The sequence below is a fragment of the Schistocerca americana genome, chromosome 3 (genome assembly GCF_021461395.2).
Source record: "Schistocerca americana isolate TAMUIC-IGC-003095 chromosome 3, iqSchAmer2.1, whole genome shotgun sequence".
In the NCBI taxonomy this organism is placed as follows: domain Eukaryota; kingdom Metazoa; phylum Arthropoda; class Insecta; order Orthoptera; family Acrididae; genus Schistocerca; species Schistocerca americana.
In genome coordinates, this window is record NC_060121.1 from 720,505,468 (window position 1) to 720,521,787 (window position 16,320).

Here is a 16,320-nt window from a genome sequence, read left to right on the forward strand (position 1 = left end):
ACACTCTATTGTTTCAGAAACAGGTCATGGAAGAAAAAAAATCGAGTGACGTGAAATTACGCTTCATCGTGAACATATAAAATAATTTTTGTTGTTCATTACAAAAATGGCTTTCCCCATACAATAAGAAACACATTATATAAGTTATTCTTTGTTTTAGTTAGTGTTCATTAAAGATCTTTCTTTCTTTTCCCTACTGTTAACTCTGTTTATATGAGGTCCGCTTTACCAGGATTTGTCATATTGTACCACATAGCTATGGCAACAAAACATGAGGAGGAGAAGTTGTGTGCGCCATCTGTGTGCGAATCGTGTAAGCTACGTTCTGTGTGTTAGCGTATGTTAACTGTTTATGTATCGTATGTTATGAGGCGAAAGGCAGTATTCGTGTAAACTAACGTGCGAAACCACCTAACAACCGCGCCCAGGAAGGGCGGGGTTCAAATGGCTCTGAGCACTATGGGACTTAACTACTGAGGTCATCAGTCCCCTACAGCTTAGAACTACTTAATCCTAACTAACTTAAGGACATCACACACATCCATACCCGAGGCAGGATTCGAACCTGCGACGTAGCGGTCGCGTGGTTCCAGACTGTAGCGCCTAGAACCCCTCGGCCACTCCGGTCGGCAGGAAGGGCGGTATACAACGCCAAGAGCAGTATATCAGCGCAAGGATTCGGTCCGGTCTGGTGCACATCAGGGTCCAGGAAGCTAGGGCGATGCGCGTTATGCTGTTCGAGAAACTCTGTTATTAGACAAAGATGGTATGACATCTACATTTCAAACATGGTTTTATTATAAAGTAATTAGATGAGTACTCAGCTTTGCCCATGTATAGATTTAATTCAATTGTTTATTCCAATCATGCATTAGTCGATCTCCTTCTTCCCACCTCTCTCTGTTCATCTTGTACTCTCCAGTTTCTCTGACCCTCATCTCCTCCCCTTCTCTATCCATTTCCTCCTCTCCCTATCTCTCTCCACGTCACACGTCACACTCCCCCTCTCTCTATCAATATGCTCCTCCCTAGCTTTCACTCTCCGTCTCCTCCACCCCCTACCATCTCCTACTGCCTTTCTATTTCTCCACTTCTTCCTCTCATTTGTCGATCACCTTTTCCCCACTCTTCCTGTCAAGCTCCTACTCCCCTTTCTCAGTACCTACTCACAATGTCTCAGCCCACCTGCTCACCCTCTCCCAGTCCATCTCCTCCTCCTCCCTCTCTATGTCCATCTCCTCCTCACCGCTGTCTCACTCCAAGGAAAGCGAAGCTTCTTTAAATGCCCGATCCACACCCTGTTTTGCTGCTGACTACAGCAAAATTCAGCTTCTGCGCAGTGGCGTGGCATGTCGTTATATGTTTTGAATGCGCGAGAGCAAATGGCAGTTGTCAACTGCCGTCGTCCGCTGTTGCTTTCACCTAATGGCGGAAGACTGGTACACATCTTCCTCAGCACCAGATACCAGATGTCATTCAATTTCACGCTCTCCTCCATCCTATTGAAATTCCTGGTGTGTTTTACAGTCTTTATGGCCTCTATGTATAATCTACCACGGTATGCGTTTGTGGCTGCTAGTACTTCAGTCCTAACAAAATGAATGTGGTGGTCTCCTGGTTGCAAAGTATGTTCTGCAAGACCTTATCTGTCAATATCTACTGTTCTACAATTGTCCTTGCTCTCTTGTAGTCGCTTTTGGACCGTTATTTTTATAGTACCCACAACAACACGGAATCCAATAAATTCCTGCTTTTTCCATCAGTTGGCGAGCATCCTTTTCCGATTTTTAGTGATACGGTATCTTCCGGGTGGGTTTGAATATTATGGCTGTGTTCTGCTTTCTCAAGATTTTTTGATATGCGTTAAGTAACGTCCTTAATGAAAGACAGGAACAATGTCGATTTCACGGGCGCTTGGGAATCGCTATGATTTCTACCCCGTGGTTTTAACGCTCTTTTCACCTCAGTGAACGAATAACCATTCTTGAGCAATGTATTGGCGAGATCTTTTAACTCTGCATCATCAACTCTGGTTCGCTGATTTTTCTTGCTCTACACGCCAACATTTTTATGATGCCTCGTTGTTGTTGTGGGTAATGGGTCGAATCTCGATATAGGCGACGGTCTGTGTGCGTGGCTTTTCGGAAAACTGTGTGGCCCTAGCTACTGTCTTCTTTCTTGAGAACTTGTACATCAAGAAAATTCAGTCTTCCGCCTGCCTCCTCTTCCATGGTAAACTGAACCTTCGGGCTGATCCCGTTGTGCCGTTTTCTGAAAAATACCCAGTTCCTCCCTGCCGTGTAGCTGCAAAATAAACGTATCATCACCGTACTTGTTCGTAGTTTTCCAATGTCTCCTCCTAGAATTTTTTCTTAAAGAAGTTCGCTACACAGTGGTACAACCAGAGACATATTAGTTAGTTTTGATGTGGTATCGCTGTTGACAATGTCCCGCTCAGTGAAGTGCTGCAACAGTGGAATCGGATTTTTCCTCCCCTTGTTGCAGGACTGTTTAAATAGTGCTTCACAACCACGTATTTCAAATGGAAAGATGAGTTCTGTGAACGGACGGATGGTGTCGCTATGGCGAGACCTTTAATCCCAGTTATAGCGAATTGGACTGATGGCAACAGCGGACGACGACAGTCGATAACGGCTAGTTGCGCTCGCGCGTTCAAAACATCTGACGTCACGCCACTGCGCAGAAGTGGAATTTAGTCAGTAGCGAGCCGGAGTGTGAATTGAACATTCAAAGAAGCTACGATCCCTATTGAAAACGTTCTCCGCCGACAGAGACGAAGCGTTGGATTTTAAAGGGAAACATTTTATTAATTGTGGCATTTGCGGCCCTGAAAGTTTACAATCGCACGAAAAAGTATTCGCACTCGAGCGCATTTATCGTTTCTGGTTACAAACGCCGCACCTTCCGGTACACAGCACATGTACGTGCCACCTCACATACCAGACATTACAATTCTGCCCACAGTGCCTACCATTAACAAGGAAATGCAGTGTTAAGGGCAAACACGTATCTCCTCTGCACACAAAAAGTACTGGCACAGAGCGTGGCATCTCGGTATATTGCTGCGTTTTCAGGTACCGAAACGCCATCTCTGACGCAATAGACACTGCGTGTTGTTGACGACCCGGTCGCTAGTACGTATTGCGCGATAGTGGTCAGCATGGGGCCGAAGAAGAAGGAACATGTAGTGGCGTTGCGGGAGTGAGTGGTATTGCTCCATTCACAAGGGAGAAGCTATCGACAAATCGGAGCAGAGGTGTCTGTTAGCTACACCACGGTACGGGCCATCGTTCATAAATATAAGGAGGCTGGAACAACAGTGAATAAGTGTCGTCCAAAAGTGCTTACAACCCGAGAGCGTGGCCGTATCATCGCACTTGCTCGGAAGGAACCTGCTACAAGTGCAACAACTTTTGCTGAGGTTGTTCAGACAGTGTTCGACAAGACGGTTAGTGTTCAAACTATACGAAATGTGTTGAATGAGGCTGACATGCATGGACGTTCTCCCAGGAAAAAGCCATACATATCGGAAGTTAACCGGCAGAAACGCCTGCAGTTTGCCAAGGACTACATCAGCAAGCCAATGGAGTTTTGGAACATGTGATATTTAGCGACGAATCGAAGTTCAATGTGTTCGGGTTTGATGCAAGGAAGTAAGTTTGGCGCAAGCTGAATACGTACCTCGACATCGAACACATGCATCCCACAGTCAAACACGGTGGGGGGCGCTATCGTGGTCTGGGGCTGTATGGCGGCGTCCGGCGTTGGATATCTAGCTGTAATCCTCGGTACAATGGATCATATGAGATACATCGACATGTTGCGAGGTAATTTAGGCGCTAGTGCACAGACATTGGGCCTTCCTGGGGTGTTTCATTTCCAAAAAGACAACAACCCAAAACATACCGCCATGAAACCCCGGCAGCCGTTACTGTACAGTATCCCCAGAAGGGTTCTAACACCACCTCAGAGTCCTGATTTGAACCCCATTGAGAACCTGTGGGCTCATCTTGACACACAAGTCAGAAAAAGGCGTCCGTCCGGTAAAAACTACTTGGAGAAAGTGCTCCTGGAGGAATTGTCGTAAATTACCCCTGATATCACCAGGAATTCAATACAAAACATTCCTAGGCGTTTACGTGCTGTTATAGAAGCTAAAGGGATGCACACTAGCTATTAGAAGGCGAACATCAATGGAGAAAACGAACACCCTGTCCGATTCATGCGCGTGTGCCAATACTTTTTTCAATACAGAAGAGCGATGTTTATTTTCATAACACCGTGTGTTACTTTACGGCCAGGTGATTAGGACATATTTGTAATCTATGTAATGTAAGGTGGTACGTGTCTGGGTTCTGTTCTGAAATATATGTTTCGTTTAACATACAACTACTAAAATGTAACTGTGCCAACACTTTTTGGTGCGATTGTACGTTTTTAAGAGGAGCTTTTTACCCTTGGGTCCTCCCGTGTTTGCACATGACGCGTATATTTCACATATATTTAATATATTTCACACATATTTGCATACATATTTTACCAGGGTTTCTGGCGAATTTCGGCTTTCAGTTTCGGTTTCACGCAGATAAATGTTAAAACGTCTTATCTCCTGAACCACGAATCGGCAATGATATTATTTTGCAGATACATTCAATAGTATATGCGGACACTGTTTGTGAAATATGTTGGGAATATAGTTAGCATAAAGAAGAAATTAATTAAAACGCCATGTACGATACGACAGTTTCCGCGCATTTAAGTGTTTATGACATCACATCCCCTGAACTATGTGTCGTACAGTGACATAATTTTGCAGGTAAATTCAGTGGTATCTGCGGATACACTCCACAAAATGAGTTACGAATAGAGTAACTAGTAAAGAAATAATAAATTATCATGCTATGCCTAATGCGGCAGTTTTACTGCGTGAACAGAGAAAACGTAGTAAGCGATATACTTTTTCCTCTTGTCATTTTGTGGAGGGTACCAGCGAGATACCAGCGAGAAAAAGTTTCGTAGAGATCATAAATTATGTGTAAAGTTAGTTGCAAGGAACTAAGCACACTAATTCTCAAATACTGGATGAATAAAATCAGAGTATCTGCACGTCGTGGACAACAGTTCTTTTTTTAACCCTCGTACCAAGGTTGATTCAGATCGATCCGTTAGTTTAGGATTGGGGTTGGGTTGTTTGGAGGAAGAGACCCAACATCGAGGTCATCGGTCTCATCGGATTAGGGAAGGACGGAGAATGAAGTCGGCCGTGGCCTTTCAGAGGAACCATCCCGGCATTTGCCTGGAGCGATTTAGGGAAATCACGGAAAACCTAAATCAGGATGGCCGGACGCGGGATTGAACAGTCGTCCTCCCGAATGCGAGTCCAGTGTGCTAGCCACTGCGCCACCTCCCTCGGTTTAGTTTATGAGGAAATGTGCAACATATACACATATATACGTTCTTATAATATATATATGGATTCCCTCTCGTGACAACTCTTCGGAAGATGATTGAGAACCTATTGGCTGTAAATGATCTTCCCGTAGTGGGGAGCTACAGTCATACAGGTTTTGAAAGAAATTTCGCCATTTTACTGTTAACTGTTTCTTTATTTTATGCAGACATGATTTAGGCTTGATATCCATTTGCAAGCGTGCAATGAAATGTCGAAATACGAGGGTCGTTCACAAAGTAAATTCCGTTTGTATTTCTATCCGCGGCAGCGCTACGATCGCAGTTCCGAGCACGCGCTGCAGTTACTCTGAATCAAAGAGAAGACCTGTACGCCATTTTCAGATCGCTGCTGCCGACGTGTGCTTTATAGTGTTTCTTTATAACGTCAGCCGTAATTGAAAATGCCACCGCGTCTGAAATCGGATCTGTGATTCGTTTTGTAAATGCAATGAAAGTTAAACCAAAGGAAATTCATCGGAAAATCTGCGAGGTTTACGGACAAAATGCTATGAGTGATTCAGTGGTTACAAGATGCGCCAGACTGTTCAATGAAGGACGTGATCAAGTGCACGATGATGGACGAAGTGGAAGCCCGTTTGTGGTTACTGATGAACTGGTTCACACAATTCAAGAGAAGATTAGGAACAACCGTAAGTTTACACTTAGTGCCCTTGCTATGGAAGTTCCGCAAATCTCAGGATAACTAAATTGTGGAATTGTTACCGAAAAACTGAAATTTCGAAAACTTTCCTCATGTTGGGTACCCAAAATTCTTACTGAACAACACACAAAACAATGGATTGGCAGTGCACTTCAGTTTTTGACACGGTACAATGAAGAAGTCGATGGTTTTTTTCTCGGATAATCACGGGGGATAAAACTTGGGTATCGTACGACACCCCTGAACAAAACAGCAATCAATTGAATTGAGGCACACACTTCATCTCCAGCGAAGGTTACGCCTAAGCAAATCTTGACACCTCGAAAAGTCATGTTCACCGTTTTCTTCGGATAGAAAAGGCATTTTTCGGATTGATTTCTTACCACGAGGCCAAATAATCAATGCTGATGATTACTGCGAGACCATTAAGAAATTGCGCCGCGCAATACAGAACAAGCGCCGAAGATTACTGTCAAAAGCTGTTGTTTTTTTTCCACGATAATGCCCAACCTCACACGGCGAATGTGACCAAACAACTCTTACGGCAACTTCACTCGGACACGTTTGATCATCGTCCGTTCAGCCCGGACGTCGCTCCTAGCGACTTTAATCTCTTCTTAGACCTAAAATATGTCTTTGGTGGTCAACACTTCAACGATGATGACGAGCTGAAAGAACATGTTACCACATGGTTGAATACACAGGCGGCAACCTTCTATGAAGAAGGCATGCAGAAACTTGTGCCACGCTATGACAAGTGCCTACAAAATTTCAGGAGCTATGTAGAAAAGTAGTTTAACAGTTGTAGATTTCTGTACAATAAATATTTTTTCTGTATATGTACACCTTTGTTCTATGTAACCAAATGGATCTTACTTTGTGGACATAAGTCGTATGACTGACCATTCTGTAGTCAAGTCATAGGTAGGTCAGACATATTCAACATTCCAAAATGCACTTGGGAATGGCTATAAAGTAGAAACCGTGATTGTGTAAAATAAATAAACAGTTAACAGTGAAAAGGGGGATATTTCTTTAAAATAAATTTTGGCTCTTAGGGGTCTCTCGCATTGCATGCGAAGCTGACATCTCAGAAAGTCGTTTCTCTTTGTACTCATAAACGATCGAAATACCCAAAATAAGCGAGAAAACGATGCGACAGTTGGTTTTTATTACGAGTTAAGGTATAAGTTGTAATGTTTCCGTTGCAGTACACTTCCACACAAAAAAATGTTAAGCAACCAGAAAACATGGTCATATGTCGTACACGAGCATACCGTCGTCAGGATGTAAATGGTTGGATTTGCAATTCGTTGATGTAGTAAGACAGCCACTAGAGTGCGTTAGTTGTTTTTGTTGGTGTTGATACCAGGCCTGGTAGGATTTACCATGGGCATGAAGATCGTCAGATGTTGTGTGTGAAGGAGACGGATATGCCACTTACTCGTGGAATACCATCGACGGCAAGCATGGCAGCGCCTTGGGAGAACTTCCACTCTTCCGTCGTTAGCGTCACCTAACAGAGTTTCAAAGGAGCCTCATTGAGGGTTTGCAAAATCGTGCAATTTTCAGATTCGTCTGGCATTGGAATGTGGCAGTGATCCATTGTTTTACTGTATGAGAACTTTAGGGGCACAGACTTTCTCGCCGTCAAGGTTCCTGTGGACCAGGTCTGCGACTGCCATGCCAGAACCCGTAATGGACTCCTTTCAGCATTCCGTATTATTCTGCACCGTTCATCGGAGACTAACTGCAGCCGGACTATGGAATTACTATCTCATTCGTAGGCTGCCGTTAACACCAAAACAGAAACGGCTGCTGCTTCCCTGATCTGGAAGCATGGGCTATAAAATGGGGTCGCATTCTGTTCAAATGGCTCTGAGCACTATGGGACTCAACAGCTGAGGTCATTAGTCCCCTAGAACTTAGAACTAGTGAAACCTAACTAACCTAAGGACATCACAAACATCCATGCCCGAGGCAGGATTCGAACCTGCGACCGTAGTCGCATTCTATTCTGCAAAGAATCGCGGTCCTGCACTGTCCTGGATGACCATCGACGACAAGTATGGCAGCGTCTGGAGAGATGTCTCACTCATCCAATCTTTTGGTGAGGCACGGTGGTATTACCCGTGGCATCATTGTGTGTGGATCGTCAGCTATAACTGCATGTCATGGAACTTCACGTACCTGCTTCCCCGCATGTAAACAGTAAATTGGTGCCATTTTTAAACAGAATAATGCCTATCCACATGCGCCACCTGAACTGTCTGCGTGATTTTGATGTTCTCTCCTTCTGCTACTTCACACTTTTTATCAAGATATTTAGTATACATCTACCAGCGCATGCAGTAATAACGAACTCACAATCTAATGAATCATACTAAATAAAAGAATAAATATAAATTTCAGTGAGAAAGTAAAGTAAAATTTGCTTACTCTGCTGATATCCAAACGGCTTGTAACGAACTGTACGGGTGCGGTCTGTCGACAGGTGCTAATCACGAAGCTGCGCTCGGCCAACACGGTAGAGACACAGCAGTACCGCAAGGCGACCAAAGCGCTGCTGGTGCTGATCCCGCTGCTGGGCATTACCTACATCCTCATGATCGCCGGGCCCACAGAGGGCTTCTCCGCCGAAATCTACCTCTACCTCAGAGCCGTGCTGCTCTCCACACAGGTACGCCCACAGCTCACCATTTGTGCTCCTCTAATTCACTGTCTGTCTCGTCAAACGGGTACCAAAATAGAAAACTTGCATTGATCAACCAGTTTGTCACTGTCTTCCATCGTCGTCTGATATGTTCTGATCTTCTGTATCTGTAGGTTCTTCCTACAAATAGTATTACGAGACGTATGTTTTATATGCTGCTCCATGTCTTAGACACTACTCCTGTCACAGTCTGCCGACCCAAATTTTCCCGCCAGTTGCTCCTTCTGCAGCTACATCTGCACTCCGCAAGCCGCCTGAAAATTTGTGGTGGAACGTACTTTTTGTGGCACTTGCATATCTCTCTTTGTCTGCACCAATTGCGAGTGATGCCCAAAAAGAACAATTTTTGGTAGCTCTCCGTACAAATATCAATAAAGAATTAGTTTTAATAACATGACACGCTCTAAGAAAAAAAGATATACCACGAAGGAATTACCAGAATGGGACGGAAATTGGTAGATGTAATGTACATGTGCAGAAAAACAAATTATTATAATTTCAGAAAAAGTTGACGATTTATTCATGAGAAATAGCTTCGCACATTGGGCAAGTCATCAACTCATTCGTTCACTTCTGCCCCTTATGCAGGTTGCTACTTGGCTTGGCATTGATTGACAGACTTTTAGGATGTCCTTTGAAGGATATATTGCCAAATTGTTGTCAACTGGCGCATTAGATCGTCAAAATCCCGAACTGGTTGGAGGGCCCTACCCTTAATAGGCTCTCAGTTGGAGCATCCGGCGATCTTTCTGGCCAAGGTTAATATATATCATACTAAATGGCTCTTTATTACTACTATTATTATTGTTGTTGTTGTGCTCTCCAGTCCAAAGACGGTTTTATGTAGCTGTTCATATTACTCTATCCTGTGCAAGGCTCTTCATCTACAAATAACTACTTCAGCCTTCATGTTTCTGAACTGCCTACTGTATTCATATCTTGGTCTCCCTCTACAATTTTTATCCACCATGCTTCCCCCCCCCCCCCTCCCCCAGTACTAAAGTGGTGATCTCTTAATCTCCCAGACTGTGTCCTAGCAACCGATCCCTTCCTCCAGTCAAGTTGTGCCACATATTTCTTTTCTCCCCAGTTCTCTGCAGTACCTCCTCACTCTTCTGTAGCTTCTGTCTGTTCTTGTCTGAACTGTTTATCATCCACGTTTCACTTCCATACATGGCCAAAATCCGTACAGATTCTTTCAGAAAAGACTTCGCCACACTTCAAACTGTATTCGATGTTAGAAAATTTCTCTTCTTCAGCAGCACTGTTCTTGCCATTGCCATTCTATGTTTTGTATCCTCCCTACTTCGGCCATCATCAGTTATTTTGCTGCCCAAATAGCATCTGCTACTTCAGGTGTTTCATTTTCTAATCTAATTCACTCAGCATCACCTGATTTCATTCGACTACATTCCAATGTCCTCGTTTTGCTTTTGTTCATATTAGTCTCATATGGTCCTTTCAAGTCACTGTCCACTCCGTACAACTGCTCTTCAAAGTCCTTTCCTACATCTGATAGGAATACGGTGTCATCGGCAAAACTCGAAGTTTTTATTTCTTATCCGTGGTCTTTAATTCCTTCTCCAAATCTTTCTTTTGTTACTGCTTGCATCCTGGATAGACTACAGCTCTGTCTCACTCCCTTCTTAACCACTGCATCTCTTTCAGGCTCCTCGACTCGTGTAACTGCCATCTGGTTTCTGTGTAAATTGGAAATAGCCTTTCGCTCAATGTATTTTGCCCCTACAACCTTTAAAATTTGAAACAGCATACTCCAGTCAACATTGCCAAAACCTTTCTCCAAGTCTACACATGCTATAAACGTAGGTTTGCCTTTCCTTAACCCATCTTCCATGAGAAGTCGTAGAGACAGTTTTGCCTCGAGTGTTCCTACATTTCTCTGGAATCTAAAGTTATCTTCCCCGAGCCTGGGTCCTACCAGTTTTTCCGATCTTCTGTAAAGAATTAGTGTTAGTTTTTGTTATCAATAATAATAATTATTATTATTACGTTAATAATAAGTGTTATTATCATCATTTGGTAGGTTTTGTATTATTTTCTGTTCTGTTGCTCTGGTCAGATGTAAGTGAGAGCCTTAAGGCCCAATCTGTTCAAGCTAAATAAGCAATAAATTTAAAAAATGTATATAAACTTTGCTAGTGTCACAGAGGGCATTTGTGTGCAGGGCTTCACAGTGGCGCTGTTCTACTGCTTCCTGAACTCGGAGGTGCAGAACACCGTGCGGCACCACCTGGAGCGCTGGAAGACGGCGCGCACGGTGGGCGGCTCCAGGCGCTACACGCGCAATTACAGCCGCGACTGGTCGCCGCGCTCGCGGACTGAGAGCATCCGGTAAGCGGGCGAGACGTCTCCAGTAGCAAGCGTTGCCGTCAGAAGCTGCTGGCTGCTTACGCTAAACACCACACAACGTAGCGCGTAGGGTTAACTGACACTTACTTACCCAAACGTAAAATAGCTCATTTTGAGGGAGCGGAACGAGCTGTAGGGATAAGCGCTCCTGCTAAGTGCCTCGACTACGCATTGATTTAACTCAGTTGACCGATCCACATCATTATTTCGAACGGAAAGATTCCTGCTTGGAATAATCTCGTAAGCTGTGGCTCATGTCAGACACTTTTCGACATTACTATTTATGCCAGGGATGCTAGTCCAGCAAAATATTCAGGAAGTAGGAGAACGTTACTGTGGAAGTGATATTGTTACGGCGGGGTATGAGTCGTTCCTGGATTCTTCACTCTATTCTGGCTTTAAACTCCGTCCCTGCACACAGTTTTAATTAGACAGAATGTTTCAATACAGCGCACATTATGCCGCAGAGTGAATGGCCGTACCTGAAAAAAAAAAAAAAAAAAGGATTGAGAGTTTTCTACATTCAGTTAACTTCTAACTCATCACTCACGTTGTCGTAGTTGTAACGAGGAAGAGCGGACGATTTCTAACTGATGTAATGTCATGGTTGTTCAAAATGTTCAAATGTGTGTGAAATCTTATGGGACTTAACTGCTAAGGTCATCAGTCCCTAAAGTTACACACTACTTAACCTAAATTGCCCTAAGGACAAACACACACACCCATGCCCAGGACTCGAACCTCCGCCGGGACCAACCGCGCAGTCCATGACTGCAGCGCCTTAGACCGCTCGGCTAATCCCGCGCGGCTGTCATGGTTGAATCAGTGTTCTAAATCGTATATTTCAATGGAAGCTGATGACCCACATCAGACATCGAGAGATAGAACTACAATTCTATACAGGGTCTCCAAAGGAATGTTCGGTATTAATCGTTATGACAAGATCAATCCTTTCAAGCAAAAAAAGAAATCAACCACACATGGATTGTAAAACGCACACATTAAGAGTTCTGAGCACTTCGTCACCTTCGATACTGTGCAACAAATCCCTTTGACTGCAAGCTGTTTGCTTTCCATACTTTGGTAGGAGGTACTGTGGATAAAAACAAGGAAAACTTGTCAAGCAAACATGGTCTCTAAAACGCACACCTTAAGGGGTATTTGCGCTTGTTCAGTAGAAGAGGAGTGTTTCACATTAGCGTTCATAGTACCTCAGAGTTCATGTTTTATGGACATCTATTTCTACTTTTGGTCCATTCTACCACTTCTCAAAATACGGAAAACCGAAGAGATTGCTGCAAAAGCCTAACAAACAAGGATTCTAAAATGCACGTCTTAAGAGTTCTGAGCACGCATTATCGAGGACGAAGCAGTGCTCATAACTCTTGAGGCACACATTTTGCAGCCGATGTGTACTAGACTTTTCGCTTCGAATGATCGTTCTTGTTATATCCCTCCATATTGACCATTCAACCTGGGACAGCCTGTATTCGAGACGTATTAAAAAATAAATAAAAATTACAGACGCATATTGATTCAAACCATATTCTTTCACTATCCTATCACTTCCCGCCTTTCCAGGTCCTCTGCTTTTCATAATTGACGATTTAATTTTATTTTTACTTTATGGCTTTATGTTTTTCTGTCACCACATCTGCCAGTTATGAAGAGACGGTAAAACTCCATGTAAGGAATGTATGGCCATTATTTCCTTCTGGGCTTACCGCATTGAAGTTTTGGGCAGTATGGCACAAAAAAATGGTTCAAATGGCTCTGAGCACTATGGGACTTAGAACTTAGAACTACTTAAACCTAACTAACCTAAGGACATCACACACATCCATGCCCGAGGCAGGATTCGAACCTGCGACCGTAGCGGTCCCGCGGTTCCGGACTGCGCGCCTAGAACCACTAGACCACCGCGGCCGGCAGTATGGCACACTGCTGGTACGTGTGAGGGATGAGGTGCGAGTGAAATCATGACAGTGTTTTTCTGTGAACTGTAGTTTTAGAGGCCAGGAGTGAGAACAACCTCATCGACTTCTTGCTGAAGGGACAAAGAGAGAGAGAGAGAGAGAGAGAGAGAGAGAGAGGAGGAAAGAGAGAGAAACAGCGAGATGATTACTTCTGTGTCATCTTTGATCATCTTATCATCTGGTAAAGTATTGTCCAATAAAGCGCTACATATTCTGATCATAACTGTTGTGTGATGATTTATGGATAAATTCTTGAGGCGTTTATACTTTTAATTTGTTTTCAGATGTTTGAAACACTCAAATAAACGTGGTATGTTAAAGAGCCAGCTGACCTAGTAATCATTTTGTTTCGTAGTTGATCTTAAATTAACGAAGAGTGGCGCATTGTTTTCTCATTCGACCATTTGTTTTTAGTGTGTCGTTACAGGTAATAGAGAGAAGATGGTAAGAAAACCATAACAGACAATCAAATTATTTTGTATCGCTCACAGGTATTTTACCGCTGTTTTTATACTGCACTACGTAATTTCAAACGCAAATATTCTTTACAGCGTCTACGACAATGAAGGTTTCTTTTTATAATTGAAACAGAACGAAACTTAAACGCTCTGATGTTAGTGTATATGCACCTTAATCGTACAACAGTATTTCCAAACACTGCAAATTTAGAATTTATTTCAAGTAAAGAAAAGCGTAATTATGCATTAGAAACAAGGAATATTAATAGAGCTCGTTTTAATGTTTAATGTACGTGCTTTTGTTATTTAATTCATTTCACCTTTTGTTTTCAGAACCTGAGTACAGTGTTAAGGCCATGACATGCAATACCCCATCGAAAGCATCCGGACACCCCTGTTTAGTCCGGAACTGACCACTAGACGGCAGGAGAAGAGGATCCGCCATTATACACTCCTGGAAATTGAAATAAGAACACCGTGAATTCATTGTCCCAGGAACGGGAAACTTTATTGACACATTCCTGGGGTCAGATACATCACATGATCACACTGACAGAACCACAGGCACATAGACACAGGCAACAGAGCATGCACAATGTCGGCACTAGTACAGTGTATATCCACCTTTCGCAGCAATGCAGGCTGCTATTCTCCCATGGAGACGATCGTAGAGATGCTGGATGTAGTCCTGTGGAACGGCTTGCCATGCCATTTCCACCTGGCGCCTCAGTTGGACCAGCGTTCGTGCTGGACGTGCAGACCGCGTGAGACGACGCTTCATCCAGTCCCAAACATGCTAAATGTGGGACAGATCCGGAGATCTTGCTGGCCAGGGTAGTTGACTTACACCTTCTAGAGCACGTTGGGTGGCACGGGTTACATGCGGACGTGCATTGTCCTGTTGGAACAGCAAGTTCCCTTGTCGGTCTAGGAATGGTACAACGATGGGTTCGATGACGGTTTGGATGTACCGTGCACTATTCAGTGTCCCCTCGACGATCACCAGTGGTGTACGGCCAGTGTAGGAGATCGCTCCCCACACCATGATGCCGGGTGTTGGCCCTGTGTGCCTCGGTCGTATGCAGTCCTGATTGTGGCGCTCACCTGCACGGCGCCAAACACGCATACGACCATCATTGGCACCAAGGCAGAAGCGACTCTCATCGCTGAAGACGACACGTCTCCATTCGTCCCTCCATTCACGCCTGTCGCGACACCACTGGAGGCGGGCTGCACGATGTTGGGGCGTGAGCGGAAGACGGCCTAACGGTGTGCGGGACCGTAGCCCAGCTTCATGGAGACGGTTGCGAATGGTCCTCGCCGATACCCCAGGAGCAACAGTGTCCCTAATTTGCTGGGAAGTGGCGGTGCGGTCCCCTACGGCACTGCGTAGGATCCTACGGTCTTGGCGTGCATCCGTGCGTCGCTGCGGTCCGGTCCCAGGTCGACGGGCACGTGCACCTTCCGCCGACCACTGGCGACAACATCGATGTACTGTGGATACCTCACGCCCCACGTGTTGAGCAATTCGGCGGTACGTCCACCCGGCCTCCCGCGTGCCCACTATACGCCCTCGCTCAAAGTCCGTCAACTGCTCATACGGTTCACGTCCACGCTGTCGCGGCATGCTACCGGTGTTAAAGACTGCGATGGAGCTCCGTATGCCACGGCAAACTGGCTGACAGTGACGGCGGCGGTGCACAAATGCTGCGCAGCTAGCGCCATTCGACGGCCAACACCGCGGTTCCTGGTGTGTCCGCTGTGCCGTGCGTGTGATCATTGCTTGTACAGCCCTCTCGCAGTGTCCGGAGCAAGTATGGTGGGTCTGACACACCGGTGTCAATGTGTTCTTTTTTCCATTTCCAGGAGTGTAGAAGCAGACGGAGAGTACTGTGCTCTCAGATGGGAAGGGATAACAGCACACTGGGCATGTCACGAAGTAGCAGCCATTCTACCTCAAGAGCCGATAGCAGAGATGGTAGTGATATGGGACGCTGGGGTCTGGAGAGAAGTAGACTCTCTAATTCATTCCAAATGTGTCTCATTGTGTTCAAGTCTCGTCTCTCTGCAGGCCAGTCCACTCCGGCAGTTTTATTGTCCGGAAACCACAGCCTCCCAAATGATGCGTTATAACAAGGTACACATCATGCTGATACAGTCATCGTATTCGAACAATTTTTCGAGTCTACGTGGTACACAGTGCTATAAAACATGTTCTTACCCTTCTGAATTTAGTATATTCTTAAACGCAGTAAGGGGATCACATTCTACACATGAAAAATTCCCCTGTAATGTAAAACCACATCCTCCGCATTTCACCGTGACACTATGCATGAGGCCAGGTAATGGTCTCCAAACACAAACACGTCCACCAAATTGTCGCGGAGTATAGAATCATTCGTCACTCTAAATTACACTTTTAGAGTCGTCCTCTGCCCAGCGGTGTCACACTTTACCCCACCTCGAGGTCACTTAGCACTGACAGCGTAAATGTGTGGCTGGTGAATAGCTGCTCGTCCATTTTACCATTTTCTCTTTTACGCCCTGCACAGTGTCGTTACGCTAGATGGACTGCTGGTAGCCAATTTGGCCGCTCAAATGATTCCTTCCGCCGATTTCAAGCGATTTTTTGCGACTACACTTCACTATGCTCTGCAGTCGCCGTCTTGA

The 16,320-nt window shown here is 44.7% G+C and overlaps 1 protein-coding gene across 1 annotated transcript in view; it reads left to right on the top strand.

Annotated features, from left to right (window-relative positions):
• LOC124606341 (diuretic hormone receptor-like) overlaps window positions 1-16,320 on the top strand; it is a gene marked incomplete at its 3' end in the record, with an annotated part of 321,156 nt that overhangs the window by 279,294 nt on the left and 25,542 nt on the right. Inside the window, exons 9-10 of the mRNA XM_047138324.1 lie at window positions 8,628-8,813; window positions 11,032-11,198. Of these exons, the coding sequence (XP_046994280.1) occupies window positions 8,628-8,813; window positions 11,032-11,198 (353 nt within the window). The remainder of the gene's footprint in view (window positions 1-8,627; window positions 8,814-11,031; window positions 11,199-16,320) is intronic.